Source organism: Colletotrichum tamarilloi (assembly GCF_030869305.1).
Source record: "Colletotrichum tamarilloi strain Tom-12 chromosome Unknown Scaffold_61.1, whole genome shotgun sequence".
Taxonomy (NCBI): domain Eukaryota; kingdom Fungi; phylum Ascomycota; class Sordariomycetes; order Glomerellales; family Glomerellaceae; genus Colletotrichum; species Colletotrichum tamarilloi.
In genome coordinates this window covers 50,165-77,697 of record NW_026849443.1, presented here as the reverse complement: position 1 = coordinate 77,697, position 27,533 = coordinate 50,165, and the positions used below count along the sequence as shown (strand labels likewise).

General features: G+C 53.7%; 13 protein-coding genes across 13 annotated transcripts; 6 read left to right on the top strand and 7 right to left on the bottom strand.

Annotated features, from left to right (window-relative positions):
- Positions 1 to 253: 253 nt before the first annotated feature.
- Positions 254 to 1,133, top strand: CTAM01_11382 (acetyltransferase; the record flags this gene model as incomplete). The annotated part of the gene is made up of 2 exons (XM_060527393.1): positions 254 to 653; positions 721 to 1,133. 2 exons carry the CDS (start codon positions 254 to 256, stop codon positions 1,131 to 1,133), a joined length of 813 nt encoding a protein of 270 aa, XP_060377963.1.
- Positions 1,134 to 1,997: 864 nt separating this feature from the next.
- Positions 1,998 to 3,449, top strand: CTAM01_11381 (uncharacterized protein; the record flags this gene model as incomplete). The annotated part of the gene is made up of 3 exons (XM_060527392.1): positions 1,998 to 2,825; positions 2,887 to 3,189; positions 3,252 to 3,449. 3 exons carry the CDS (start codon positions 1,998 to 2,000, stop codon positions 3,447 to 3,449), a joined length of 1,329 nt encoding a protein of 442 aa, XP_060377962.1.
- Positions 3,450 to 4,010: 561 nt separating this feature from the next.
- On the bottom strand, positions 4,011 to 4,595 carry CTAM01_11380 (uncharacterized protein; the record flags this gene model as incomplete). Its single annotated transcript, XM_060527391.1, has 1 exon — positions 4,011 to 4,595. One exon carries the CDS (start codon positions 4,593 to 4,595, stop codon positions 4,011 to 4,013), a length of 585 nt encoding a protein of 194 aa, XP_060377961.1.
- A 628-nt stretch (positions 4,596 to 5,223) lies between these two features.
- Positions 5,224 to 6,837, bottom strand: CTAM01_11379 (uncharacterized protein; the record flags this gene model as incomplete). The annotated part of the gene is made up of 3 exons (XM_060527390.1): positions 5,224 to 5,941; positions 6,000 to 6,077; positions 6,134 to 6,837. 3 exons carry the CDS (start codon positions 6,835 to 6,837, stop codon positions 5,224 to 5,226), a joined length of 1,500 nt encoding a protein of 499 aa, XP_060377960.1.
- An 836-nt stretch (positions 6,838 to 7,673) lies between these two features.
- CTAM01_11378 (uncharacterized protein) lies at positions 7,674 to 8,254 on the bottom strand (the record flags this gene model as incomplete). The annotated part of the gene is made up of 2 exons (XM_060527389.1): positions 7,674 to 7,867; positions 7,942 to 8,254. 2 exons carry the CDS (start codon positions 8,252 to 8,254, stop codon positions 7,674 to 7,676), a joined length of 507 nt encoding a protein of 168 aa, XP_060377959.1.
- Positions 8,255 to 9,716: 1,462 nt separating this feature from the next.
- On the top strand, positions 9,717 to 10,595 carry CTAM01_11377 (PHB depolymerase family esterase; the record flags this gene model as incomplete). The annotated part of the gene is made up of 1 exon (XM_060527388.1): positions 9,717 to 10,595. One exon carries the CDS (start codon positions 9,717 to 9,719, stop codon positions 10,593 to 10,595), a length of 879 nt encoding a protein of 292 aa, XP_060377958.1.
- A 333-nt stretch (positions 10,596 to 10,928) lies between these two features.
- Positions 10,929 to 13,728, bottom strand: CTAM01_11376 (fungal specific transcription factor domain-containing protein; the record flags this gene model as incomplete). Its single annotated transcript, XM_060527387.1, has 4 exons — positions 10,929 to 11,483; positions 11,541 to 11,807; positions 11,867 to 12,877; positions 13,345 to 13,728. Coding segments are annotated over 4 exons (2,217 nt in total), but the record flags the coding sequence as incomplete, so codon positions are not given.
- A 790-nt stretch (positions 13,729 to 14,518) lies between these two features.
- CTAM01_11375 (TRAUB domain-containing protein) lies at positions 14,519 to 16,382 on the top strand (the record flags this gene model as incomplete). The annotated part of the gene is made up of 3 exons (XM_060527386.1): positions 14,519 to 14,567; positions 14,623 to 14,725; positions 14,792 to 16,382. The coding sequence occupies 3 exons, from the start codon at positions 14,519 to 14,521 to the stop codon at positions 16,380 to 16,382; spliced, it is 1,743 nt and encodes a 580-aa protein (XP_060377956.1).
- Positions 16,383 to 16,528: 146 nt separating this feature from the next.
- Positions 16,529 to 17,854, bottom strand: CTAM01_11374 (uncharacterized protein; the record flags this gene model as incomplete). Its single annotated transcript, XM_060527385.1, has 2 exons — positions 16,529 to 17,648; positions 17,742 to 17,854. The coding sequence occupies 2 exons, from the start codon at positions 17,852 to 17,854 to the stop codon at positions 16,529 to 16,531; spliced, it is 1,233 nt and encodes a 410-aa protein (XP_060377955.1).
- Positions 17,855 to 18,577: 723 nt separating this feature from the next.
- On the bottom strand, positions 18,578 to 20,123 carry CTAM01_11373 (fructose-bisphosphate aldolase; the record flags this gene model as incomplete). Its single annotated transcript, XM_060527384.1, has 7 exons — positions 18,578 to 18,962; positions 19,015 to 19,211; positions 19,267 to 19,322; positions 19,380 to 19,486; positions 19,546 to 19,704; positions 19,788 to 19,858; positions 20,010 to 20,123. 7 exons carry the CDS (start codon positions 20,121 to 20,123, stop codon positions 18,578 to 18,580), a joined length of 1,089 nt encoding a protein of 362 aa, XP_060377954.1.
- A 1,778-nt stretch (positions 20,124 to 21,901) lies between these two features.
- CTAM01_11372 (uncharacterized protein) lies at positions 21,902 to 22,072 on the top strand (the record flags this gene model as incomplete). Its single annotated transcript, XM_060527383.1, has 1 exon — positions 21,902 to 22,072. One exon carries the CDS (start codon positions 21,902 to 21,904, stop codon positions 22,070 to 22,072), a length of 171 nt encoding a protein of 56 aa, XP_060377953.1.
- A 410-nt stretch (positions 22,073 to 22,482) lies between these two features.
- CTAM01_11371 (chalcone and stilbene synthase) lies at positions 22,483 to 23,944 on the bottom strand (the record flags this gene model as incomplete). Its single annotated transcript, XM_060527382.1, has 3 exons — positions 22,483 to 23,045; positions 23,115 to 23,749; positions 23,814 to 23,944. The coding sequence occupies 3 exons, from the start codon at positions 23,942 to 23,944 to the stop codon at positions 22,483 to 22,485; spliced, it is 1,329 nt and encodes a 442-aa protein (XP_060377952.1).
- Positions 23,945 to 27,022: 3,078 nt separating this feature from the next.
- CTAM01_11370 (uncharacterized protein) lies at positions 27,023 to 27,448 on the top strand (the record flags this gene model as incomplete). Its single annotated transcript, XM_060527381.1, has 1 exon — positions 27,023 to 27,448. The coding sequence occupies one exon, from the start codon at positions 27,023 to 27,025 to the stop codon at positions 27,446 to 27,448; it is 426 nt and encodes a 141-aa protein (XP_060377951.1).
- Positions 27,449 to 27,533: the final 85 nt, after the last annotated feature.

Sequence of the window (27,533 nt, the reverse complement as noted above, 5' to 3'; positions counted from 1 at the left end):
GAAGCTCTATCGTACTCCATCGGAGTGGTTAGACGGGTTGGACTATGGGTAGATGATAGATACATGGATTACTCCGTACAAGGAGGGACAGAGAACATATATAAGTCCAGATTCAGTCCTCGGTCAGAGCTATTACCCCAAAAGATAACTCAAATCATTGTTCTTTGCCATCTTCCATTACTCATATTGACATACTTCATATCCATATTTCTCAAACATTATTGAACTAGATTGGCTTCGAACATCAGTCAACATGGGTTACGCAATTCTGCCAGCGCTGATTCCCGACATCCAGAAGGTCTACGACTCATATTTCAGTGCCTTCACTGGTGATGAGATGGGAGAGATCATGGTCAAAGTTCTCTTCCCCAACGGCGTAGACTCTGAAGAATTCCGCAAGGCACACACCGCTGGCACATTGGCCTGGTGGCATCACAGCGACTGCCAGTACACCTACAAGTGCGTCGATACCGAGACTGGCGAGATCGTGGGCATGGCCCTGGGCGACATCTATCTCAGAGAGCGTACCGAAGAGGAGCGCAAGAACCATGGTGTTGGCTGGCTCGAAGGCAAAGACAGAGAGCGAGCCGAGGCTGTTCTCAACCCCCTGCACGAAGCTAGAGAGAAGCTGTTTGGCGGTCGCCGCTACATCTGTAAGTCGACGAAACCTACAAAGGGTACCCTGGCAAAAAAAAGACTGACTCGACCTTCTCTTTCCAGACTCCCATGTTATTGCGGTCGATCCCAAGCACCAGGGCAGAAAGGCCGGTGCCCTCTGGTGTAAGTGGGGAGCGGAACTCAGCGACAGCCTGGGTCTCCCTCTGTACTTTGAGTCGTCCCCTTCCACATACAAGCTCTACGAGAAGATGGGCTACGAAACTCTGGACGAAACGATTGTTCACAGCGCGGAGCTCATGGGACAGCCGGAAGACACAGTCGTTCCCCTCATGGTCAAGATGCCTGCATGCGCGGGGGGTATGACTTTCAAGGAGTGGCGTGCTGCCGGATACCCTGCTTTCAATGAGGTCAAGAGCGTCCCAGCCGCTCCCGTGGCCGATATGATTGGTGTCGACAAGAAGGCTAGCAATGGTACCATGGGTGTGGAGGTGCAGGTTCAGGAGGTACATGTCTGAGAGAAGACTGGAGGGACCTTGTATTTGATATCGGTGTTCTAGCATGCTTGAAAATTCCCCAATTTGGTTAATGCAATCGACTCCTCTAATGTTTATTTTGTCTGATAATGCTCCCCTCCCTCCCTTTCAAAGGGTCTTTTGCACGCGAGGTCCATCATGGAGAACCATGACTCGTTGCTTGGATGGCCCTGGCTCGGTTCTCGGAGTGGAAATTAGGCTCCTTGTCCCGGGACAGGGGCACCGGCGTCGGCAAGATCTCGTCCCTGTTGGCCGTACGGGCCCACGGAGCTGCTTAAGCCGCCTTTGGATCTTCGTACCGGGTGTGGTGAAAACGCTGCAGTTTTTTTCCATTAGAGCTTAGAACGAAAATGGGCGAGGGATTCTCCTCCGGCGGAAACGTTTGTACGTAATAAACGCTCACAACCGTCCCAAAAGTGTAGCACGTTGTCTTAGCGCCCGAACTCTTGAGGGACGATGGAAGTTATGGTAGAGTAACACCTGGTTATCTCATGCTCAGCGGCACTGCAAATTCTCTAGGTCAAGTCAAGGCCGAGGTCAGTACCAAAAGCCCGAGGAGCTGCCTCTTTTAAATCCGCCTCGCGTGCTAACCAACAACTGAATCTGAGCAGTTCCGGGGATAGCGTCGGCCGATGCGACATCGGTCAATTCAGAGCCGATTCGTCCGCCGAATGACAACACGCTACTAAACGAGGCCAGTTCCTGTTTTGATCTAATCAGATGCATCTGATAAGTATTGAGACCATCCGCTTAATCGGATCCTGTCAATAATCATTGTACCACACCTCCCTTGACTATTTCCCACCAACAAGCCCGCGGACTCCGGTTATTGGCCGTGACTCAACGATGGACAAAATCAGGAAGGTCGTCCTTTTCGTGAGGCTTGTGGAATACTCGCTACGGCTTTACGCGGACTTTTTCTCGCGATCTTACACCACCAAGAAACTCCCCGCCGGTCCCGCATCGAAAAACGGCGAGCCGATCAACATCGTAGTCATCGGCGCTTCTTTTGCCGGGTATCATGCTGCCAGGGTGATCGCAACCTCCCTTCCCACAGACGGTCCGTACCGACTCATCATCGTCGAACCGAACCATCATTGGCAATTCACCTGGACGTTGCCTCGCTTCTGTGTCGTCGAGGGACATGAGCACAAAACATTCATTCCCTATGGCCCCTATTTGCCAGCGGGCTCGGAGAAGATTGTACGATGGGTTCATGATCGCGTCTCTACGATCACCGAAAATACGGTGACGATCCAAGGCACGGGAGAGAAGATTCCATACTCGTACATGGTCATCGCAACAGGGTCGGGCGTGGGCATGTCTTTGCCGTCAAGAGTGGGATCAACAGGCAAAGCTGAAGGAATCAAGCTGCTGCAAAACTTCCAGCAACGCATCAAAGCCGCCAAGAATCTTGTTGTTGTTGGCGGAGGCGCTGCAGGCGTCGAGCTTGCTACGGATGCTAAAGACCAGTACCCGGACAAGAATGTTACATTGATTCACTCTAGAGATACAGTCATGAACCGCTTCGGTCATGATTTGCAGGTCGGAGCTCTCGCGGGCTTGAAGGATCTAGGAATCGAAGTCATACTCGGGGAGCGGACAACATCCGAAACACCCGCGGATGGTTTCGTCACACTTCGCTCTGGGCGAAAAGTCGAATGCGATTTCATGGTGAGCCAAATTTTGAACCTCCATTTTCTGGGTAGCCTTGTAACAAGTTTCGGACGTCTAGGTGAACGCCACTGGCCAGCAACCTTCTTCTCAGCTCATCAGCGATTTCGTTCCCGAGGCAATCGCAAAGTCAGGCAGGATCAAGGTCAAGCCAACAATGCAAATCGACGTCGACTCGCTACCGCACATCTACGTGTGCGGCGATGTTGCCGAGGCCGGCGTCACCAACCCCAATGCCCGAGCCGCTATGAAGCAGGCCATCTACGCCGCGGATAACCTCGTTCTTGCCCTTCAGTCGAAGAAGCCTTCCAACATTTACGAGCACTACTGGGCAGACGGCGTCATTAAGCTGACGCTGGGTCTCGTAAGTTTTTATCCTAAATACTTTTCCACAGTCTATGAAGCTTCACGTCTAATGCTACCCAGCATAAATCCATTACGGCCTTCGGTATTGGGGACACAGAGCTGCTCTTCCGCGGAAAGGAGAAGGAGGTTACGCTAATGATCGAGCGTGCTTGGACGAACATGGGAGCTAAGCCTTATGAAGATAAGGAATATGACACGGGAAGAGCGCAAAGCAGCGTCGCTGATAAAGCTCTCGAGGTGGCCAACGAAACGGTGTAAGATGCATCTAACGCAACCGAGTTTCACTGTCGAGGGTCTGCTTGCGGTATGTTTAGATGTAGAGATGTTCTTTCAGGGTTCGAAGCTAGAAGATACCAGCACAGGTGTTCAAGATCAATCAATGCCCTGTCAAATGCATCGAGTGACGTGATTAGATCAGATCCTCCTAGGCTCCGCCCTTCTGAAGCATCGTGAGGTACGGCTTCTCCCACATTCCGGGTGGGACAAGATCAAAGCCCTGCCAGGCTGCTAGTCCCCAGACTCTAGATTGCAACCCGCTGCACGTATACCCCATCGGCTTCGAGACGCCTGCAGATCTGCCGGTCACACAAAAGCTAAGTCCACTAGTGGGTAAGGGTCGTGTTGAGTGCGGGAAACCTTGATCAAACCTCTTAGTTCTGTTTCTTGTTGGCACTAGAGAGGTCAAGCGCTCTTCACTTGCAGTACTCAAAGAAAACGACTTGCCATTCCCTTCGTATATCCATCCTTCCCTTGAGGCTAAATTATTCACAAAAAGTTTATCAATTCTTGTTGCACAATGCTCGATACTTGATCTTGAGATCACATTTGGCCATTGCACACTGTTACCTTACACTTCCGCCCCGGATCCTTCTCCCCATGTACATCATCAACCTTGATCCAAACATCCACCTTCCGGCACCTCTCCTCCTCCATCTTATTCCACAATTCCCCACACCGCCAGCAAAGATAAAACACTTCTCCTCCCTTCTTAGTCGGCTGCAAGTGCCCATACCACCTCTCGCGAACAGCACAATCCCAGCACCGCCTCATCATCAACGACTTGCGGAACCACGACTTTTCATACCTCCGCATTCGGTCGCCGAAGCATTTCCTCTCTAGGATACGACCGCATTCGTAGCACGGCCATCGCCCTCCGAACCCGCGGCGCCCGTAGCGATAGCCGTAACGCTCCGTCTTGTAGAGGTACTGATTCCGTTGGTGTTTCGGTATGAGGGTTTGGACGTTGAGGTGGTCGTGGAGGAAGTGATTGGTGGCTGAGAGTTTGAGAATGTCCGCGTATTCCAGGTAAAAGGCAATCTGATAATGAATATCGAAAGGCAAATTCTGGAAGGGACAGGGTATTTTAGGTGTTGTACCGGGGTCAAGCTCCCTTGCTAAAGCCATACTCGTTGTGGGCTGGATCATGAGTTGTAGTATTTTCTGTGGTCCTCTTTCCTGCCATTGAGGGCAATTATTTCCCAAAAGCAAATCGAAGCTCTTAGACGTTCCAAAGTTTCAGTGGTTGATGATAATGTTACTTTGACCAGGCGAAAAACGGGTTCTTTAACTCGTTGCTGCCTGGAATTGCTGATCGCGGTGTAGGAGTCATCGTTGCAACCGGCCTAACCGGCCCGGCTTACCGTGCTTGTGTTAAAAGTGAGGACTGGTGCATATCTTTAGGATTGAGGCATACAGGAATCTTTGGATCTATTCCTCTCTTTCAGATCTACTAAATCTCTACAGCAAAAGACTACGTTAATACTATTAAAGTAGGGTTCGAGGTTGTTTCTCGGAATTAAGGGGTCTTGCCCAAGATTTTGTCGATGTCTATTCAGTAGTATTCAATGCTTAATATGAATACTTTAAAATACCCTTGGTCAAACAATTTCGTTTCCATGTACCCATGTTACCCATTACGCCCCGTGACTCCGGACTCTCGCCATGCACATGGCACAGAGAAGCAAACTCATCCCAAAATTCCTCCATTTTACCACAATACCGATATGAATCCCATGGACTCATCAGATTTTTCTCATGTCAACGACTGCTGCAAATTATACTCTCTAGGCTTTCCACCATTGATGTACTCCCATAGCCTGCTCTTTTGGCAAACCTTGTGCCCTTCGACGTCGCAACTGCCATTTCCAGCTTTCATACGCTTGGCCATAAAAGACTCCTTTCTCTCTACGACGCCAGTGAGGGTTTCATTCAAGGGAAACAGTCTGTCGAGATAATGCTGGTTCAACAGGTGACCCAACACGTTGTTCTCGAAAAGTAGTCCAGCAAAAGTGTTCTGTCTCTTATCAAGGCGTAAAATATCATCGACGATGGGCAAGAAAGGATGCCTTCCATCCATTGGCTGAGGGTTGCTTTGCTCGGCAACCAGAGACTTGAAATGAATGACTCCCCATTGGGATACAAAGTCACCAGTGTTGCCATAATGCTCGATGTGCCCGATAACGTGTTCATTTTTAGAAGTTTCGGGGTCGTTGAAGTGGTTGGCAGCGTTACCGAAAGTGTAGATCTCCAGCTTATGCAAGGTCTCTCGGCGGTAGTTGGAGAGGAGCCAATCGAGGATGATGCTGCCCTCAAGGCCACCTTGAGAGTGAAGGATGAGAACCGTTTTGTCTTTCTTCTGCGCAGGGTCCAGGGCAGCTGTGATGAGCGCATAGCAAGTTCTGGTGTCCGAGGTACCAAAGTAGAAGCATCGCTCTAGGAGACACTGGATAAGGTCGAAGATGATTCCAGACCTGCGGCATTTTGGTTGAGCGAAGGATGCACCTAAAGTCAGAGGTTGTTACAACTTACGTTCTGTTATGGACACCGGTGATGGGACGCTGAAAAGTGCGTGATAGTCTGTTGATGTTCCCCTGCAGCCAATGCGAGCTAGCCTCCCGTCAAAAGCGTATTCACAAGACATAGTGTGATCAAGGTGCGCTTACCCAACGGACACGCCGTTAAGAAAGATCCATTCTTCGCTGTAGTTCTCGTTGGGGTCCAGCGACTTCCATTTAGCCGCCTCTGGCCACAAAGCATGCTGAGACTTGAGCAAGTTGTTCTCGGTTCCGGCATTGAGCTGTAAGCAGAAGATATAGTTGACGAAGATGAATCCGCCGACGTACAGCACGAAGAGCTGGAAGGGAAGGGTAGCCAGGAACGGCAATGAAATCAAGAAAGCCAGTTGCGTAACGATGAGAATACCGTGTATAAAGAGACACCAAAGGTTTCCGACCGAAGGATACAGCTCATCCATCTCGCCGGAGGGATAATAGGGGTCGACTTTGCCTTGATACCAGGTTTGGATGGCCGTGATGGCGCTGTCGATGGGGCCCCATAGGAGCCATCTCGGCACCCATGACTTGTCGAGCTTTGGGTATCGGACTCCATCTCGCCGAGGATACCATAGGGGAGTGATGACGAAGGGGATGGACCCGATGCATCTAATGAAGAGCACCAAATCATCCCAGAGAAGGCGCCATGGCGGTGCAGTATAGTATTCGGGCAGCGTGGCCTTGATTTCTTCGGTGTCGCCCGATGGCGGGCGTGGTGATCTCGCGACTGCCAGCGATGTGGTAACGGGGCGCTTGGTTTTGTCGACAGACTGATAGACGTTGACGAAGTGCGCCGATGTCGTTGAGGCCGCCATGGCGAGGAGAGGGACGGACGTGACGCAGTCTGTGATGACGTACAAATTTCACCAGGTTTATTTAGGTTTGGAATGTTGAAGGGTTCGGATTACTTCAAGGCCGTCGAGAATTTCGGACATTCGCTTGCCTTTTTGTACCTCCTGCCTACCTGCGCGCGCGCCTGCCCTCTCTGTGTTTCGGATGCACAATCCGGCCCGCCCTTGGCACTAGCGGAGGAGGCTGACGACGGGCTGTCAGAAGAAGCAATAATTCCTCACTTGACTTGGAATAGTAACATTGAGGCTGTCTTGCAATCACATGCTCTTACTGTTCAGTATTCAACTATCTCACTACCTTGTTGGTTGAATCTGACATAAGAGAGCCACCCATTGGCTGCGGTCGCTTGAGTTGCCTATCTGAGCCATGCAGTGGCACGCGTGGCACGCAAATCACAGCGAGCGTGCCCACACGCGACACCATCCCTTGAAATCTGGGCTGCATGATGCGCCCATTGCCCGCCACTTGTCAGCCCGGCATCTGAGTCTGATGGGTCGCGCTTGAATCCTTGCCGCTGCACCGTTTGCCTTCTTCTGCACCTATGAGCGTGCAAGACAGGCTGGCGAGCCGCATTCTCGGCTCCCATCCTCTCTTCATGGTGCGCCTTTTTCAACGGCTATGTCCGTCTGACGTACAACCGATTCACTTGTGCGATTCGATTTCTGACATTGAGGCAGACTCCTATGCAGGTAGACGTCGGTACTTGGTGAGGCCGATTTCTGCCATACCTTATAAGTTGTTAGTTTCTGTGATGAAGTTTCGCCGGCAGCTATCTTCGCCTTCCTCCCGCTCACTCACCTTAGACTGCCGCGCGGTGGTGCTCCTGGGGGAGACGGGCGTTCTCCTCGAGGGTGTCGAGATCCCAAAACTTCGTCTTGGTCAGGAGCTGCCGATCAAGCTCGTCTTGGGCCCGCTCGCGGGCCGCGGAGTCGGCGAGCTCGGACGCGCCGGGCGATAGCTGAAATTGATTCGGAGTGAAAGGTCGGCATGCCACTCCAACCGTCTTCTAGTCTTATTATCGAGCGAATACGCCAGGCGAGACGGGAGACGGGATCACCATAACTGACGTTGTGCGGCAGCAGGCGGAGGTTGCGGCCAAAGGGCCCCCAGTGCTGCCAAGGCAGCCGGCACCAAGCCCGCCTGAGCCTGCGGCTGGTACTGAACCTGCGGTTGGTACTGGACCGGAGGCTGATAGGCTGGGGCCGGCGCTTGATATTGCACCGGCGGCATCTGATACGCGCAGTACGCCGGCGGAAAGGCATTCTCGAGGTCCGGGTCGGGACCCTTTTGTATGACGACGCATTTATATACGCCGTAGAGTATGCCACTCCCTACTAACGTACTGAGCACGGCGATTGTGACTGCTAAGCCGGTCTCCATGGCGATGATCTGTCTCGTAGGTCTTCTTGAAGTTGCTAGCTGCAATAACGCTGCTGAATATACACGAGAAGATGTCGAGTATGGATGTCAGATTCTAGCAGAAAGGACTCAGCTGACATGCGAAGAAGGGATGATGTTTTCGTTTGAATATTTGGTCTGCAGATAAGTTGGGTCATTGTATATCTTTTTTTGCAAGCTTCGGAGATACCAACTAACCAAGACTTCCGAATATGTTAACGGAGAAAGTTTTCACGACCGCTGGGCATGAAGTGCTTGATGCTCGTCATACGAAGTCTTATAAACCTTGTTTAGTTCCGCTAGCAGGCACTCCTTCGCAGGACCCCTTGCGCAGCCATGGTACAGATCATCCGGCTACCTCGACCTTCCCGTAATGTACCTTACCTTGCGATGAGGTTATATCTAGGATTCCGCAAAGGTCGGGTTCACCAAAGACATCGAAGGACCTTGAGGGTCGAAAGATGTCAATCGGTCCCTAAGGTAAGGCCTCGTGAACATGACAGGGCCCTAGGATGAAGTCTCATGGATCGACAGAGACAAGGCAGTAGGTAGGGCCAGTCCTCCGAAAAGCATCCCCACTTCTCACCGACATTCGGGCCCGGGGGGCGGGGCCGATCGGACTACTTGCGACGGGCCTTTCCCGCGACATGTCCATGCTGTAACTTAATCGTTTCTTTGCTTTTTCTAAACTCTCTCCCACAGCAGTCTTTCGCACCACTTAATTGAAATCGGAATGCGACCTAATCTAATACGCGTACCGAGGTACCCCTGCCCGCGCGGGGTTATGCGAACCGAGGATCGTCCTCACTTGGCTACGGTCCTTCTCCAAAACGAGACGAAAACAACACCTTCTTTTTCTGGTTCCGCCTAGATTGGCCACCAATCTCATCTATTATCCCGCCAAAAATCCAAGCAGATCCGCAATATATATAGGACAAGAGCCAAGATGGAACATCCCCAACTACCGACCATCGCTGCCGAAGCTATGGGCGCTTTTTCAGATTCTTGGATACTCAGGGGTAATTTGCCAACCAACCTCAACCCAGCAAATCGCAACCTTCCCCTTTTATAGCCTTGAACTTGCCTTTTTCTACTGCGTATATCCACGGTCCCGAGTCCCGACTTACTTTCCCCTCTTGACAAGTGTTGCGTAGGAGCTCTTTGCTGGTCTCTTTGATGTGACGATACTATACCAGGGAGGCGCTTACCATGCGTTTGGTTTGGTCTTCTGCATTGAGCCGAGGCCCTGGACTTTAGGCAAGTCACAACGGCTGTTGAGAGATGTCTCTGACTTCTGATAATCGGACTCGAAGGTTTCAAATCTCCTGTATTTAAACAAACTCATTGTCGATAGACTTTCCATCTGATCTCTGCATCTCCATCTAGAACAAGTTTGTGCAACATCAAGATCCGCAAATCACTACTCACAAAAACGCTTCTAAACATGCATCCCCTCACCCTCCTCGTCGCCGCCCTCCCGCTGGCAACCCAAGCCAACGCAGCCCTCCAGCGCGTCACAAACTTCGGCTCAAACCCAACAGGTCTAACAATGGACATCTCCGTGCCCCCAAACCTGTCCGCCTCCCCCGCCATCATCCTCGCGCTTCACGGCTGCGGCGGCTCCGGCGCGGCCTACAGCCGGCAGGCAGAGTACATCCCCTTGTCGGACGCGAAGGGCACCTTTGTCGTGATCTACCCGTCTTCCTCCCGCGACTTCAACTGCTGGGACGTCGCCACAACCGCCAGCCTAACCCGCGACGGCGGCGGCGACTCCACGGGGCTAGCCAACATGATCCGCTACACCATCGCCCAGTACGGCGCCGACCCGAAGCGCGTCTTCGTCACAGGCAGCTCGTCGGGCTGCATGATGACCAACGTGCTGACGGCCACGTACCCGGACCTCTTCGCCGCCACCTCGTGCTACTCGGGCGTCGCGGCGGGTTGTCTGGCGGGCTCGCCCGGCTCGAGCCCCATCAGCGCCGATCCCACGTGCGCCAATGGGCTGGTCGTGAAGACGGGGGAGCAGTGGGCCGCGCAGGTGCGCGCCATGTATCCCGGCTACAACGGGAGCTACCCACGCGTGCAGACGTTCCACGGCACGGCGGACTCGCTTGTCAAGTATCCCAACTTGGCTGAGCAGCTCAAGGAGTGGTCTACCATCCACGGTGTGAGCTTTGCGAGAAACAACACCAACACGCCCATCAGTGGATACACGCAAATGATTTACGGAGACGGCACTAAGCTCGTGGGATACTCTGCGCAAGGTGTTGGACACACTGTTCCGGTTCAGGAGGATCAGGACTTGAAGTGGTTCGGCTTGTGATAGCTGTGGGAAGCCAAGAGGATTGAGGAAACAGTTGCAGAACGAGCTGGTATTGATGCCATGCAACATGTACAGCGTAGATATGGAAGCAGGCGCTAAGTCTCCGCTAGATACATGAAATCAACAGATTCCTTAAATATGGGATGTGAAGGAACTGCTCGATAAACACTAGAACATTTCCCTAAAGTGGTTGAAGACATTCTCGACGTATGAGTTCGATACAGCAGTGGTCGGCGGCATGCTCGCGTCGGACTGGCCACCGAAACCATCGTCCCCATTAGATGCGAAGCCGTTGAGCCCCAAGTATCCCTCAAAAATGCGACTCATCTCGTTTTAAATGCGGACTCCGTTATTTGGTGACTGGGCCGTATCCAGGTTTGGCGTTTGTTGTTGGGGTATCGTTGGCGTTGTGGATGAGCGTCCGAAAGGCGCAATCCCCACCGGGCTGTTTGGCATGCGTCCGCCACTCGCGAGTCCAGCCATTGTCAGAGCCGCGGAGCTGTGCGCATCTTTATCTGGCAAGTTGCGAAGACCAATGCTTGGGGCAACTTCTTTGAGGGAACTGATGGTACGCCATAGCCGCTGGGAGACCCAACTTTTGGCGGAGAGGTCCTTGACAAGCTCCAGGGCCATGTAGAACTCTTCTCGGCACGTGGAGCTAAACCTCACTGGTGCATGGACAGAAGCCAGGAAGAGAACAGAAATTGCCGATGTCAGAAATTGGTGGTAGAATACTTGTATCTTACGATACAAATTCGTGGTGTTGTTGAGATGGCTTAGATAGCGGATCGTGTCTTTCGCGAGATCAACTACACGCTGAGCTTGAGCAAAGTGGCCCATGATGCTAGTTGCGCTATGCAGGATTGGTGTATACAGCCAGATGCGGATCTGCAGACAAGTCAGCATCAAGGTCATGGCCGCAATCTCTTATATAGCAACACAAACCTGATTAAACCGGAGATATGTCCAAATGCGCAGGCGTTGAAGGTTATAGGACGGGGTCGAGGTCATTTGCTTCTCCTTATCCCAATTGCGTAGTTTGACTTCTTCTGGTACGTTCTCATACCATTGAAGGATCTCTTGGTCTAACTGCTCCATGTCTTCATGGCGGAGCTCACGGGCTAGGACAGGGCCAAATTCTGTGACTTGACGCCAGACCTTGGCTCCCAACCTCGAGTAGCTGATCATAGCAACCAAGTACGGATATTCTTCCTGTGCAACTGTGAGTAAAGACACGCCCAGATACTTCATGTTGGAACAGGGTTACTCACAGGCATGGGTAATTCTGGATCGATCTCTTCATCCGGAACGACGAACGGCAAGCCAGTGTTGAAAGCCCACCGCCGATCCAGAACGTAGGCCGACCAGAAACTGTTCAACGCATTTTTCCTATCCTCTTCGTTCTTGATTTTGGCGATGCCGGTTGTTCTGTGGATGCCCATCTCCAAGCACAGTCTGGTGACTTGGCCCATTACGCGCCACGCCAGGATTTCCTCGTTGGCCAAGAATCTGTATCCAGCGAGAAGACACAAAGCTGGAAGACTCACAAAGTCGACCGCCTCGACCATGAGCTTCCGATTGAGAACGGCGTCCATGCTGTCAATGAGCTTGCACGCTTTTTCACTGTGCCCGTGCTCTTCCACCACAAGAGCGCAGCTCATGACGATCTTGAGCTGCAGTGTCTTGTCATCATTGAGGTTTGGCGTGATTCCCTGCTTTCGGGCTGATTCCATGTAAGCCGTCAGGTGACGGACATGCTCAATGACTGACGGTATCTTGATGACAGGATACATGATGCCGACCTCTTCGTCATGTAGGCGACACAAACGAATCATCTCGTCCTTGCCAAATTCCCACAAGGGGTCAATTTGGCTTTCTTGAGGAGGCATGCGGAAAGGACTGTCCTCGGGTACACCCAGGGGCATGCCTTGTTCATCCTCCCCAATGCCCTTGTAACCCATATTGTGAATGGTAGTGTTGGCGATGTCCAGGCTGTAAGCCATACTTGTTGGGCCACGGAAAGTTGCCTGCTTCGTTTGGGTCAACTCAGGCCGGTGGAGAGGAGACAGCGAGCTCGCCGGGGAGGCCTGAACTGTGCTTGAGGGGAAAGGCAATACTTTGTCCTGGATGGGCGCCAGACGCAGGGTTTCAGATCGGAGGGTATTCATGTTCTGATAGAGGTTATCGACCTGCTCTTGCAAGCGGGCCATCTGCTCCGTCATGGTCTTGTACTCGTCCGAGTCCTTGAAGCTGTTGGAGCAGCAATTCGGGGCATAGAGGCACTGCAGGTTGAGATTGCCACATCGTTGGCAGGGAGTTTCGCCATTGCATTTAATTTTGCGTCTTTTGCATTCGTTACTGTTGGAGAGAGCGTGGGCCGAATTAGTGATCTCGTCCTTTTGTACAGATGAATTTAGAGACTTGGAGGAGCTTATGACAGCCAATGATTTGTGTAGGTAGACGGTTGGGTCAAGATTCTCCGACCACAAGGAGAAGAAGTTGCAATGGTATTCGGCTGGGCGCATGCCAAAGACATGGCCGGGACGGAGGTGTCCTTACCAGGCAATAGATATGTACTATTACAGCGGCAATTAGCTTTCTGGAGTTCCACAAAGTTTATCAATGACATGGCACACAGCGGGAAAGGTGTTCACAGGGGAAGAGTGACAAGAACAAGGAGACGATGGGTAGCTAAGGTAATGAATGGTAAAGACGGAACGACGTATAGACAGCGGCAAAGACTACGCACCCGGTTCCTCTTGCTTCTCTGCTGCTTAGCAGCATTGCTCTCATCCTCTGATTTCCTCTTGGAACCAGTAACGGAGCTTGAGCCAGGCGTTCCAACTTGAGTTGCACCTCTGGAGGCCCCTGGTTGTTGTGCGGAATTGTCTCCGGGGGTCGCGGAAAGGGGGGAATGGACAGAGTGATTGTGTGGAGAATAAGCGGCGGCATTGGCAGCGCGGTCAGGCGGCAAAGGAACGGCTGCTTGGGTCAAGTAGCGCAAGTCGCTGACCTGCGTATCAATCTGCTCCATTGCGCATGGCGAGGCCCCTGGCGGACCTGTTTTTGTTTGTTTCTCGCGTTCGATCGTGAGCGACTGTTGAGCGATGGGGAGCAGGCGAGTAATGGCGATTTTCTCCCCTGTTTGCTCAGGCAGGTACCTGGGTACCTCACTGTCCCCCCCTTAGCCTCACTTCTTTTTTCGGGTATCGGGGCTTTCCTGCTCTCAGCTAATCCCGCTGACCTTCACGTGACCGGTTGAGCGTCCGGTCACGCGTTATCTTCATTAAGTCCACTTTTACGTGATGCGATCCTTGAATGATTGGTCGCCCTATCGAGGCTTTCATTTCGAATGACGGCATTCCACCCATTGCCCAGGTCGTCAACCGAGGCTGAACCGCTAAAGGGCGTGGTATCGACTCTCAGATCCTCAGCCAGAAGAGGAGTCTGCCTTGTGCTTGTCCGAGTACCGGAAATGGAGGGTTGCCTCCCGTTCAGCTAAGTAATAGGTAGACACGGAATCTGCTTCCAACACCGATACATCATCCATCTTACAGGTTGTGGGCCTTGAGAGAATCCAAGTCCAAAAGGTCGGAAGTTTGAGGATTGGAGTCTACGAGGTGTTCCTCAAGTCCCAAAATTAATCCCCGTTGGCTTGAATCACTTTATTTCTCAATGATTGAGTGTTCCTCACCATCAAGCATGTCCCCGAGTATTACTGAACATGCCGACACCACCTTTGGCAGCCAGCTGTACAGGGGTCCACGAGCTAAGCTTACATAATGCGTCAAACTTCCTTGGTGGGGTCCTTGGTTCTGCCGCTCCTCACCACCAAAAAGTTTCCTGAAGCCCAGAAAATTCACCTAGCATTGCGCAGCAGGCCCCTCTGCGAATTGCCACACAAGCCGTAAACCACATGCACGATGTCGGCCCGTAGAAGAACATCCGATTGGGAAGACAAGCCAGCAAAGGGTATGCAAAAATCTGCTAAGCACATCATTGCAGTACTGACTCTGATATTTTCTAGATCTCGATCCTGAGGCTGAGCATGTCGAGCAAAGCGAAAACGACAGCGGCAGTGAAGAAAGCGCAGATGAGAATGCGGGCACCGAGCACTATGTCGCAGTCGGGTACGATACACGATCAACAGAAAGCATGCATATGTAGCCTGGGGGAGAACTAACCTTCCGTCACAGCAAGAGCAAACTCCGGGGAAAGGAGGGTGTCTCGCTAGGCCCGAAATACCGCGGCGCTCGCGTCAGCCGCGACGCACTGAACGAGTCGAGCGACGACGATGATAGCGAGATATTCGAGGATGCGCAGGAGGATCTAGACTCTAATGGCGAGGAGTACGACGACCCGGACGCCGCCGACTTGGCTGCCGACACTGCAGCCGCCGGAGACGAAGACGTCGAGATCTCGAGCGATGACGCACTCGGCGAGAGCGACGATGAGAAGCTCGAGGCCTTTGCTTTCCGCGGCAGCTCGCAGCCCAAGGATAAGAAGGGAAGCCGTAGCAAGAGACCTACCGCTGCTGACTTCATCTCCGACGAGGAAGAGGAGGAGGAAGATGATGACGACGAGGACGGCGAGGATGCTGCATTGGATGATGAGGACGACGAGATGAACGACTCAGATGACAACGAAGGTCTGACGGACGGATTGGAAGGGTCAGACGAGGACGAGGAAGACGAATTGGGCTCAGATGAAGAATCGGAGGAAGATTCTGAGGACGACGACGACGAAGACGACAAGCCTCGCGGCAAGTCCTCCCAAGCCGACGCCAGAGCCGAGCAGCGCAGGCTCATGAACGAAGGCTCCAAGGTCCTCGCCGCCTCCATCTCCGCCGCCGCGCAGCAAGACGCCCAAAAGGGCCTCGCCGTCCGCGAGCAGCGCAAAACCTTTGACGGCCTCCTCAACATCCGCATCAGGCTGCAAAAGGCCCTCGTTGCCACAAACTCGTACTCCACCGTCGAGGACGACGAAGAAGAGCAAAACTCTGAACCGTATGAGGCGGCCGAGGAGGCGGCGCTTAAGCTGCTCAACACCCTCGACAGCTTCCGCGCCAGCCTGCTCCCCGCAGAGCTACAGCAGCAGCAGGCCGGCGGCAAGCGCAAGAGGGGCGAAGCGTTCGACGCCGCGACCTCGAGCCAGGAGATCTGGGAGGGCATCCAGCAGGCCGAGGAACGCGCGGCCAAATACCGCAAAAAGGTGCTCGAGACGTGGTCCAGCAAGACGCGCAGCGCCACGGTGGAGGTCAAGTCGCGCAACCTCATCTCCTCGCAGGCGTCCATCGTCGCCTCCCTCGAGGAGCAGCTCCTCTCCGCCGACCGCCTCATCAAGCGCACCCGTACCCCGCGCTCGTGCGCGCCGGCGCAGGTCGCGGCCAAGGTCAACGAGGACCCGGACATTTACGACGACGCCGACTTTTACCAGCTCCTCCTCAAGGAGCTCGTCGAGCAGCGCACCGCCGACAACGGCGGCGCCGGCGCCTCGGGCGCGCAGCCCACGGTGCGGTGGGCGGCGATGAAGGAGGCAAAGACCAAGAAGCACGTCGACAGGCGCGCGAGCAAGGGCCGCAAGATGCGCTTCAACGTCCACGAGAAGCTGCAGAACTTCATGGCGCCCGAGGACCGCAGAGCGTGGGAGCAGGATGCCGTCGACAGATTGTTTGGCACGCTGTTTGGCCAGAAGATGGAGCTCGGCGAGCAGGCTTCTGATGCGGAGATGGAGGACGATGAGGAGGTTGATGCTGAAGAGGCCGGTCTACGGTTGTTCCGCAACTAGGGCTGTGTAGGAATGTGAATGGCCAAAAAGAAAATGGGAAATTGGACACACAAAAGTTTGTACATTCATAAAGATATCCCCATGATATAAACCGGGGCGAGAATTCGCATCAATGATCTCGAAAGACCATCGTTCAACCGTTCCCCCTAAATCGTAACTCCAGTCGACTTTCTAAGCGGCAACCCAGCCTTCTCATACGCCATGTCAATCATCCTCATCTGACTAATACTATCCTCCCCATCAACCCACACGCTCGTCTCCCTGCCCCTGACGCGGTTGACAAACTGCTCCAGCTGATGCCGGTACGTGAACCAATACTCCTCGCCCTTGCCCGCCAACCCGGCCTCATCAAAGGTATACGCCTTCTTGGACGTCTTCTCCGTCCACCTCTTGACCACCTCGCCCGAGCCCGTCCGCTTCACCACAAACTCGTCCACGACGTCGATGCGGTGCCAGATCCCGCCCAGCATGAAATTCGCAAACTCAATCGTCCGCTTCCGCGTCTTCTCCTGGCCCGCGGGCAACTTGTCGTCGTCCGCAACCTTGACCTCTTTGTGAACGACGCTCAGCCGCGGCAGTCCCATCCCCAACGTCCCCGTCCGGAACGCACCCTCGGCGTGCGCCGTCCCGCCGTTGGCCATCCGCCACGTGATGTCCCACGCGTAATCCGCCCTCTCCTCCGGCGGCGGCATCGTCTTGAACTTGGCCGTCAGACACTCTTCCGGCTCGACGCCAAACGTCTGCCGGATGCTCGAGACGGTATACGTGCCCAAATCCATCAGCCCGCCGCCGGCAAGACCGTACTGGAACCGGATATCGTCGTCCCCGAGCGCGAACCAGGGGATATACGCCCGCGCGTGCACGTGCTCGACGTTCTCCTTGTCAACAAGCCCCATGAAGTACTGCCAACTCGGCTGGAAGCGGTAATGGAACGCCTCCAGCAGGACGGGCGCTCCCTTCTCCTTGAGCAGCGGCAGCCGGAACAGGGCCTCGGCCTCCTCGGCGTTGGAGACGGACGGCTTCTCCAGCAAAACGTGCTTGCCCGCCTGCAGCGCCTTGAGGGCCCACTCGTAGTGCAGGCCGTTGGGCAGCGGGACGTAGATTGCGTCGAGCTCCGGGTCGTCAATGACGGCCTGGTACGAGTCCTTGACGTCCGGGATACCGTGCTTCGCGGCAAAGGCCTCGGCCTTTTTACGGTCGCGGGCGGCAATGGACTGGACTATGACCTCTGGGTGAGTTTTGGCCGGGATGATGAGGGCCATTGGGCTACGTCTCGGGTTAGCTTCCAAGTATTGGTGATAAGGTAAATTTGTAGGAGTTCTCTTTTCATGAAAAGACAAAGTCCGAGATGGTACTTACGCAATATTGGCTGCACCCAGGACGCCGAAGCGGATGGCGCCATCTTGCTTTGGTGCGACGGGCGGGTTGAAGATGAGATAGTTTCGTCGTAGGAAGCCGAAGACGGAGGCCATTGTGATGGAGGTGAGATATGCAAGAAGCGTTTTATGTGTGATTACAGATTACAGCTCAGTCAACTGAAGCCAGTTCACAACTCCAGCTACTAGTGGGTATTTATGAGAGTTAGAATAAGATTAATTGAGTGATGAGTGAACCAACAAACATGTGCAGGGGAAAGTTGATTAACAATCTGGGGGCTGGTGTTGCAAGGCATGGGATGTTTCTCCTCACCGGCTTTGGTCCGCCGACGGACATGAGACGACGTAGCAGCACAAGGGAACGGAAGGGTTAGCTCAATCCCGGCGGGGTTCAACGGGCAATTGGGCCGACAACATCAAAGCTTAGTGCGGGCAGCTCATATTCGATTGCAGACTTTGGTCACATAATAATGAGGTGTCGCCGAGCTTGAAGTTGTTGGTTCAAGTTGTCAAATATGGGCCTTGCATCCATCGTACCGCTTCTGGCAGGTGTTTTCCGTGTGCACCGTTGGACCGACCGTTAAAACCCCTGCAGGTATCCTCATACAAAACCCCGCCGTTACTGCTGGGCATTTCACGTTGTGGGAACGATGCATGTTGTCACAGTCACCATCTGCATAGGTCGGTTGGTTGTCTCTTTTACTTCATTTTGAGAACTACGTAGGTGGGCTTTTCGCCATCATCATCCTACGGAACAGAGCAGACCACATCCCATTTTTGGTCTCATCTCTGTGGAGGTATCACCCATGAACTTTTCCTTTACAAAACATCGTTGGCGTTGAAGTCGAACAGAGCCTGCTTGACGCGCTCCTTCATGGTCTTCTCGCCCTCACGGACCCAGACTCTAGGGTCGTACTTCTTCTTGTTGGGCTTGTCGTCACCCTCGGGGTTGCCGACCTGGGTCTTCAGGTAGTCGATGTTCTTGGTGACGTAGTCGCGGATACCGGTGAGGTAGGCCCACTGCAGGTCAGTGTCAACGTTGACCTTGACCACACCGAAGGAGATGGCCTTCTGGAACTCCTCGACGGCGGAGCCGGAACCACCGTGGAAGACAAAGAAAACGGGCTTCTTGTCGTCGGTGCCCAGCTTCTGCTGGACAAACTCCTGGTGCTTGCCGAGGAGCTCGGGGTGAAGCTTGACGTTGCTGCATGGGTTAGAGCTGTGGTTTGCAGGGTTTTGAGACACACGCGACTTACCCAGGCTTGTAGACACCGTGGACGTTACCGAAACCGGCAGCGATGGAGAAGAAGGGGCTGATGGGGCTCAGGGCCTGGTAGATGGCGTAGATGTCCTCGGGCTGGGTGTAGAGGGAGTTGTTGTCGACGTCTTCGTTGTTGACACCGTCCTCCTCACCACCGGTGATACCGATCTCCATCTCGAGCCACAGCTTCATCTGTGCGTAATGCGTTAGTGATAGGCGCAAGAAAAAGGTTCTGTTTGTGACTTACGGGAGCAGAGCGCTTGAGGTACTTGGCGGTGGTCTCGATGTTGTAGGCGACATCCTCTATGTGTTTGTTAGTGATGGTCATGGGGAGGGCGAGATTGGAACTCAACTACATACCCTCGGAGAGATCGATCATATGGGAAGAGAAGAGGGGGTGGCCGGAGCGCTTGAACTCCTCCTCATCGGCGGAGATCATGCCATCGAGCCAGGGCAGAAGCTTCTTGCTGTGGTAGAAGGTCAGTTTGCTGGGTCTTGAGATTAGGCAGTTATGCTGAGTGCTTACGCGCAATGGTCAGAGTGAAGGACGACGGGAACGCCGTAGATGGGGGCGATAGAGGTGATGTAGTGAGCGGCAGCAATGGCACCGGCGACGGAAGCCTCCTGCTTGTCGGCGCTGTTGGGAATGCCCTTGCCGGCGAAGTAGGCGGCACCACCCTGGGAACTGTAAAGCTGTCAGACATGTTGCTGAAGTTTATGGTGTGGCTGATCTTGGATCCATGGGATCGGTATAGGATTTCTACGCACGTCTGGAGGATGATGGGAGACTTGGCCTCGCGGGCAGCCTCGAGAGCGGCAACGGCGGTGGAAGAGGAGGTCTGGGAGGCGGGGTCGTCGTTAGCCGATTGTCACCAAATATTATGTCCCCTCCATTCTTGGACCGCACGGCGCCAACTCGGCACGCGTCACAGGATCGACAAGATTGGGATTGAGATGGTCCAAGGAGCCAAAGGGAAGCAAGCTACTTACGACGTTGGCAGCAGGAATGGCAAACTGCTTGGCCTTGGCGTAGTTGAAGAGCTTCAGGAGGTCATCGCCGTAGACGACACCAGGCTTGATGTTGAGCTCTGACAGGAGACCCATTGTGAATGGCGGGGTATCTGACGTCGGGTAGAAAAGATGTTCAGGTTGATTGCGTATAGTAACTTGTCCAGAGTAAAGTCGGACTGTTTCTAGATTGATGCTCAGAGGCAGAAGGATAAAAAGGTAAGAGAATATGCAGGGACAGGTATTGGAGAAGAGGGAGAAGAATCAACAGGAGAGTTTGGATCGGGGTTGAGGTGGACGCGGGCGAGTTATGTTTGATTCCCACGAGCGGGATTTTACTCGGGCTGAGCAGGACTGGTCCAGTGTACTGCAGCTACTGACTGTACCAAGCCAGCCAGACCCGGTCCACCTTGACCGTCCGTCGATGGGCCACGCCTACGGCCAAGCATCGGTCCAGTTACCGGCGGGTGCTCTCCCACCTCTTCCAATTTGACCAAGCGTTGGCTGGTTGGCTGGGCGTGTTGCGTGAGGTGCGAGGTAAGGTACATGGGTGACGCCGATTTGGCCGTGGTTTCCCCTTCAACTGCTCCGAGCGGGAGTACTTTACCTGGTGGTTCTGAGGTACCTGACTCCGTCCATGAGGAGCTCCGCTCTGCCAGCTTCAATTCTTTTGGGGGAGGTACCACCGTCCACCGAGCATCCCATGCTCCCTCGTTCTTTCCAGCCTTTGGTCACTCCGGTAATGGGAGGAAGTGGACATACCTGTCCTGGCACCTTCCATCGAGAATTGTACACCAGTCACGAACATGAACCTGTGACATGATAGAGCAATCTTAGGTAAGAGACTTTAGGCAATACATCTTCCTTTTTACACACTCAATTACCTACTTTACACCGTGACAGCAAGCAAACGGTTTGACCTGTGGCTGAATCCGAGCATTGCTTCCATTGAGAGAAACAAGCCATCAACAACACTGCGCCTGTCTCAACCCAATGGAACACTATGAGTTGTTGAGGGGCAAGTACCTCGACCGGTCGGACAGCAAGAGGGGTACTTCGGACAGCTACGAACAGCCCCTCTATTTCCTCTTACCACCACGTCAAACGCGAGTAACCCCTCCCCCCACCCGGCCATCAAATTGACGTCAAAAAATTGATACTGCACCACTTTCTGCAGGGATCCAATCGTCGCCTCTGCTTTTTTTGGTCTCTTTGGGTCAAGGAGCCATCAATAATGGCGGGGGCCTAGACCTGACACCACCGAAACCGCCTGCAACAGACCACCTGAACCTGGGCAAACGGTACGGACACACCTGCGACCTTGGTGCAAATGGCGCGCCGACACCGCCATTGGCCGGGGCGCAGACTGCTGACAATCATGGCATTTGACTTTTCCACCTCCAGATCTCTCGGCCTTATTATTTTGTGTCCACCACTGCGATATTTAATGTACAGTAGTAGCCCCGTCGCCCATCGAATGACTCAACTCTCTGACCTCTAGGGTTGCGACTATTATCATCACGCAGGGTGACGTCTCACCGAGACCGATTCTCGGTGTAATTTTCCCATCTACACCTTAGATACTTGGTAGGTGGAAAACCAAAGTGATACCTGGAACTAATGTTGTTCTAGGTTCACCCGCAACAACGAATCTCCGCCTCACAACCCCTCCATCCCACCCACACCCAGCCCATGCTATCCCGACCGACCATTTCCTTACCTCATGTGCGCCGGGCCCCGGAAAAGCCAGACCAATCGCGCTGCTCCATGACGATAACCTCCCCCGGGGAGCCATGAACTCATCCCGTCCGCTTCCCGTCTGCGCCCTCACGTTTCCACCCCCAGCCTAAGCCCATTGCCGAAGGCCCGGAAAGATGCGGGATCGCGTCCAGCTTCCATCCTTTGTCCGCCGAAAACCGACTCTGCACGCCTTCAAAACGCCCCTCGACGCCATTCTTTCCTCGGCACAATCGACCTCCAAGGCACGATACCTTCTTTCATTGCCGGAAGAATTACCCACGCTTCGGCTCATCTCGTGTCTCTGATATCGTGCCTCTCCACTTCCAACAACTCGCCTGTCCACCTTCCGGCGCAAACACGAACTCGCAATCTCGAATCTCGGGTCCAAACCACGAGCTTGCATAGAGCCATGCCATGGCTTCGCGAACTCTCAATAAGTCAACCAATGGATGACGCCGAAACTGGGAATCTCTTGGAGCTCATCTATTCAGTTCTACCGCCGTCTTAACCAATATCTAGCACTCGTCATCTTCGCCAGCGTTCCATCCCGGGAAACGCTGGCCACCTCGGCCATCTCTCCGGCCTGCCATGTCTTCATTAGCGCCGTCAAGTCATGGGTATGTATCCGCACGTCCTGCCCTTTCTCGCCTCGCTATATACGATCTCCCGCTCTAAACCAGAGCACCCTTTCCGAACCTAGCCTCTCAAAACCCCCTCAGTCGAGATCCAGCTCCTCCATTGCCTCTGCAACAAAGGTCTGGTCTGCTTGACGCCCTGAAGATGCCCGCTCTTCCGATCGCACCGCGCCATCATCCCCAGCCTCGCTAGTGCTGCCCTCACTCTCCGTCTCCGGTGGCGTCTGCAGCCCCGTGGCGCCTCGCGCCCGCATGTTCCGCTTCAGCATGCACATCTCCACCGAGATCCCCGGCCCGAACGCACACCCCACCACGTAGTCCCGGGCTCGGCCCTCCGGCGCCACGGCGTCCATGTCCTTGGACCGCAGCCTGTCCATGACGCTGAAAATCGTTGCCGAACTCGAGTTACCGTGATTGATATATGTGTCGTAGCTCGCCCGCATGTGGTACGATGTGATGCCCATCGTCGTCTCTGCCCCTGATAAGATCGTCGCTCCTCCGGGGTGCATCGCCCAGTCAAAGTCTTCGGGTTTCTGATAATTCGATGGTAGTGATGGTACATCGGAGAGCATCTCTGCAAATGTCGACGGGATTGCCGCCGATGCGAGCTTTGGCACTCGTGGGGTAAGAATCACTTTCCAACCTGGGTTGCTTTAGTTACGATGGTCGATTTCCTACTTTGCTTGCTTAACCATGGGGTTCTTGAACTCACCAACAGGGTCGACGTCGAAGCCGAGGTCCTGATCCGTGTCGGGTATGATCTTGTGCTCCCAACCCAACAGGTCATAGACGGGTTCCGTTGGCTCGCCGATGCCATTGCTGAGCACCACAGCGCTTGCGCAATCAGAGAAGAGCGCGACACCGATCCGGGTTTCTTGCAACTCGTCGATGCTGTTGAGCTCGCTGCGCACCATGGTGGTGCTGACCTCGAGCGCAACGCAGAGGATCCTCGCGGGCTTTCCGCGCGCCTTGTGCCCCAGTGCCAAGTTCGCTGCCGTCCGAAGCGTTGCCAACCCACCGCTGCAGCCAACGCCGTGGAGCAGAACCTTTTCGACTTGGTGTGTGATTCCGAGGCCGTTGACGACGTAGTGGTCGAAGCCCGGGTTGGCGCTGTCGGTGCAGGTTGTCGATACCACATGGGTGATTTCAGAGAGGTCGATGCGCGCTTCTTCAATGGCTTTGCGGGATGCTTCTACGGCGAGAGGCACGCCGTCACTCATGAAGACCTTGTGGAGTTCTGCGATGGAGGGGGCGTCTTTCTGGTTGACGACTTCGTGCTCGTGTGTGCCGATGGAGGAACGGTAATCAATGCCGGTGAATCTGTTGATGGATAGAACCTTTTTCATGCTACATGGTAGCTGTGGTCAGAAGATGTCTTGCTACGACTAGATAGGCTACTCAATCTGCTTACGAGGGCGATTCTGGATAGAACTTGTTGCTGAGGTAGTCTATTGAGTCTGTCTTGAGCGAGTAGGGCGGATACTGGCTGGCGACGCCAATGATGGAGAGACCAAGCTCCCCGAAGGTGTTGGGAGCGGCCATTGTGGATTGTGTGTATGAGAGTTGCGATGCGGGGGAGGGGTAGCTCAGCAGTTTCTCTCGATTCGATGTGTCGTTTCGTGCGTATTAATTTCTGCTATGTGAAATTCGACGTCCAACCAGAACAGATATAGGGTCAATGGCAGGTTGAAGAAGAGAGAAAGCTTGTTAAAGCTCTGGAGAAGCTGCGAGAGGCGTTTGGCGAGGGGGTAGAGCTATGTGCGACTCGCAATGGGCTTGGGCGCAAGAGAGAGAGAGATAGAGACAAGGATGGATGGGTGCTAGGCGGCTAGTAACTGAGGTGCGCGTACTGGGAGTGATGATATCACTGCGGACGAACAGCAACACAGGAATTGCCAGTGTAAAACGTAAGACACCAACGTTGTAGCGCGAATAGAATTGTTGGTCTAGTGTATTGTGCCAACGTGGTGTAATTCGTTTGTTGCCAACGGGAGAGACGATGGGCAAAGGCGAAGCGGGTACTGGAAGAGAGCTCTAGGTCTCTGGCATGTCGACTTTAGGTGTGCTGGAAGGGAAAATCGAAAAGTCGGTCAGGTATGAAATTGGTCAGGCCAGATGTGTGTTCAGAGCCAAAGGATAGAGAGCGAGCGGGAGGCGAAGAAAGATAATAGACGAGAGACAGGCCCGTCATGCATTAAGGAAACATAATAGTGACGCCGGCATTAGCATGGGTGGTGGTGGTTGGTGACTTGGATGGTGGTGGTGCCCGTGGTGCCGTGGTGGGTGGGATGAGGCAAAGGCGACGGGGGGTGGAGGGGGGAGAAAAAAAAGGACAGTATTCGTATGTAAGGAAACACAAGCGCCGGTCGTAGTTGCACCTTGAGCTCAACAAAAGTGGTTGGCCAAGAGGAGCTACCCTTGCCGTACCTTCTCTGTATGGCGGTACTCTTTCGACCTGCTGGTTACTAGGCTTGCCTTAGACCACGATGCTTCCTCCAAAGTCCATACACTACAGGCACATGGACACTGAAAATAGTGAGAGAGAGACGGCAAGACGGGGGCTGGTCAAGAGACGCGCCGCGTTTGCTTGTGGCGATAATGGCAGTGTGGCCGTAGTGGGCGAGTCGGGTCGATAATCGATACCAACAACAGAGTCGGGGGAGTTGTTGCACCGTTTTGTTTCGCAATCATGTTATCCCACCCCATCTTAGGTTCCCCCGACTCGGGGTTCTGCCTCATCCTGGAATGTACGAGAGAGAGCCCCCGGAATGACTTCCGTGCCCGGTTACTGCTCAGGGGTCCAGCAGTGCTACGCTGCGGTGCGGTTAGCTTGCAAGGTTAGAGGTGAAAAAAGTAGGGTAGCCAACCCCGGAACTGAAACATTGTCTGAATCCAATCTTCGGGGCCGGGCTCACGCGAGGCGGCGGGGAGGCGGAATTTTTGTTTTTCTGGGCTGCTTCTTGATAAGTGATACTTGCTTTGTCGTCGCTGTTGGTTGTTGAGTTGGTCCTTGAGGGCTTAATCCCACATGAAGAGGAGTCTTTATCGCGATGAGCAACATGATCCCTGTACGACGTTGATCTAGTAAAGGAAGCTGCGAATACATGGCTGGAAGGGCAGGAAAGCTAGAAGCTCCTCTGGGCTTGCTCATGAGCCGCGATTGCACTGCGGCAGATCAGTCATGCTGTATGTACTATCTCACTGCCCAAAAAGTAAGTGGGTGTGAAGGGTCGTTCCTAGATGGGATCGGCCGCCAGCTGTCAGGAACCAAGATATGGTTATTGGGAGGCCATAATCTGACATGCGTTGGGATAGGTATCCGAAGAACTGGGCTGGGTTGGTTGGACGCTGCTCATGGTTGCTTGTGTGCCAGTTAGTGGCCATTCACTTTTCTATTTTATTTTATTTCGTCTCATAACTTTGCTAAAGACTTGCCATGACCAAGAGGTCGGCACGTCTCATCCGATACTGTGTTCCATCCCAAGTCACTCTCCAACAGTCTTCCCGCCTCTGATTCCCAGTCCATGTCTTCCAGAAACGGAACTGGTTTGGGAGTCCATCCCGCGGCCCGCGCTCACGCTGCCATCTCTTTTTCACTTGACCTCTCTACGCAGCCGATGTTACCGAGCAGACAAGCCATGACCTCAGGATACATAAAATGGTAAAAAAAAACATAGCGCAGAGACACAGGCTGACGAGTTGTGGGAGCTTCACTGCGAAAGACACGCGGCATGATTCATGAACTGGCTCCAGGCGGGGCTTTAAGGCGCCTTACGAGAGTTGCAGCTGCTTGAATGAACCCCAGTAGCTTAAATCCTCAACCTCGGCTCCTAGAGCTTTCCGAATCGACCGCCATGGCACCAAGCTTGCGGTGCATGTCACAACTTTTCATGCGTAATCGGCAAGATTGCTGGGCCTTATTCTCCTCGACAGCCACTTAGCCAGTCAAACGCAGCTCAATGGAGCTGACCAGGTCTTATAAGGCTTCACAAGTACAACTTTGCATTATGGGTCTGTAGAAATACTATGTACAGGTGTCGACAGGGCGATTGGACCTGATTTGCAGCATCCTTCATGATTCTCGTTTCCCAAGGCACGTGTGCTAGGTAATTAATCCGGATAATGGCCATTCGTACAAAAAAGACAAAATAGAGTAATGTAAACTCAAACTTCATCAGAACCAAGGCCTGTTGCAACCATCGTTCACGAGCAAAGCCACTGTAACTTACGTTGAAGCCGGGGGGAGGTTTCCAAAACAAAAGTATCAATCCCTCCGCTCGGACTTTGAAGTTGCTCCACGTCCGACCGATCATTTCAAGTCTCAACGTGCCGATGAACCTTTGCGGATCCGGTCAGCTCCGGATTCTGAACTCCGGACCGACCGTCTCACTCTTCGATTAGGAAACACCGTGTATCCAGGTGGCAACAGAGATAGAGCACCAGTGGCTGAAGCCTGTAGGTAGGTGCCACTGTGGACGAACTACAATGATCAGCCAAGGTAGTCATGCAGACTCAAAAGCTCACTGCATGCAATAGTTCCACTCACACACCCCCACTCACCACGTTCAGCTCCCGAGCTGGGGCTGACATAGACGCATCACCGATTCAACCCTCCGTACGATGCTCCCGCCAATGATCCAACCCGCCAAACTCCCCTTCTTCTTCCACATCGCCATCGAAACCGCCGCCGCGTGCTCCTTCATCCACAGGCCAGGCAGTCAGCTGGCTAACCCATCGATCGCTGCACAGCTGGTGCTGCAGCAATTCGGTGGGCTGCTGCTGACGACGAACCTCATCTGCCTCATCTTTGTGTTGCGGCCGTTTGACGAGACGAGCAGGCAGGTCGCGGCGGCGCTGGCGTTTTGGCATGTCTGGCCGTGTTGGCGCGCCTATGTGCGGTTGACGAGGCCCGAGGTGGATGGCCTGGGGAAGGAGAAGGGAGGAGAGGTGAAAGCTGCTACGCAAAAGACTCTCGGAGGGCCGGCTGTTCATCTCGCGGTACATATTGGCATGTTTTTGTTATTTGCTAGGACTGTTTTCATGTGACAGCCTAGAATGTAACCACTGCTGCTGATGAACCTTGTAAACTGACAATAACATTATTGCTTCAATGTTAAGAGGAAACCTGGGT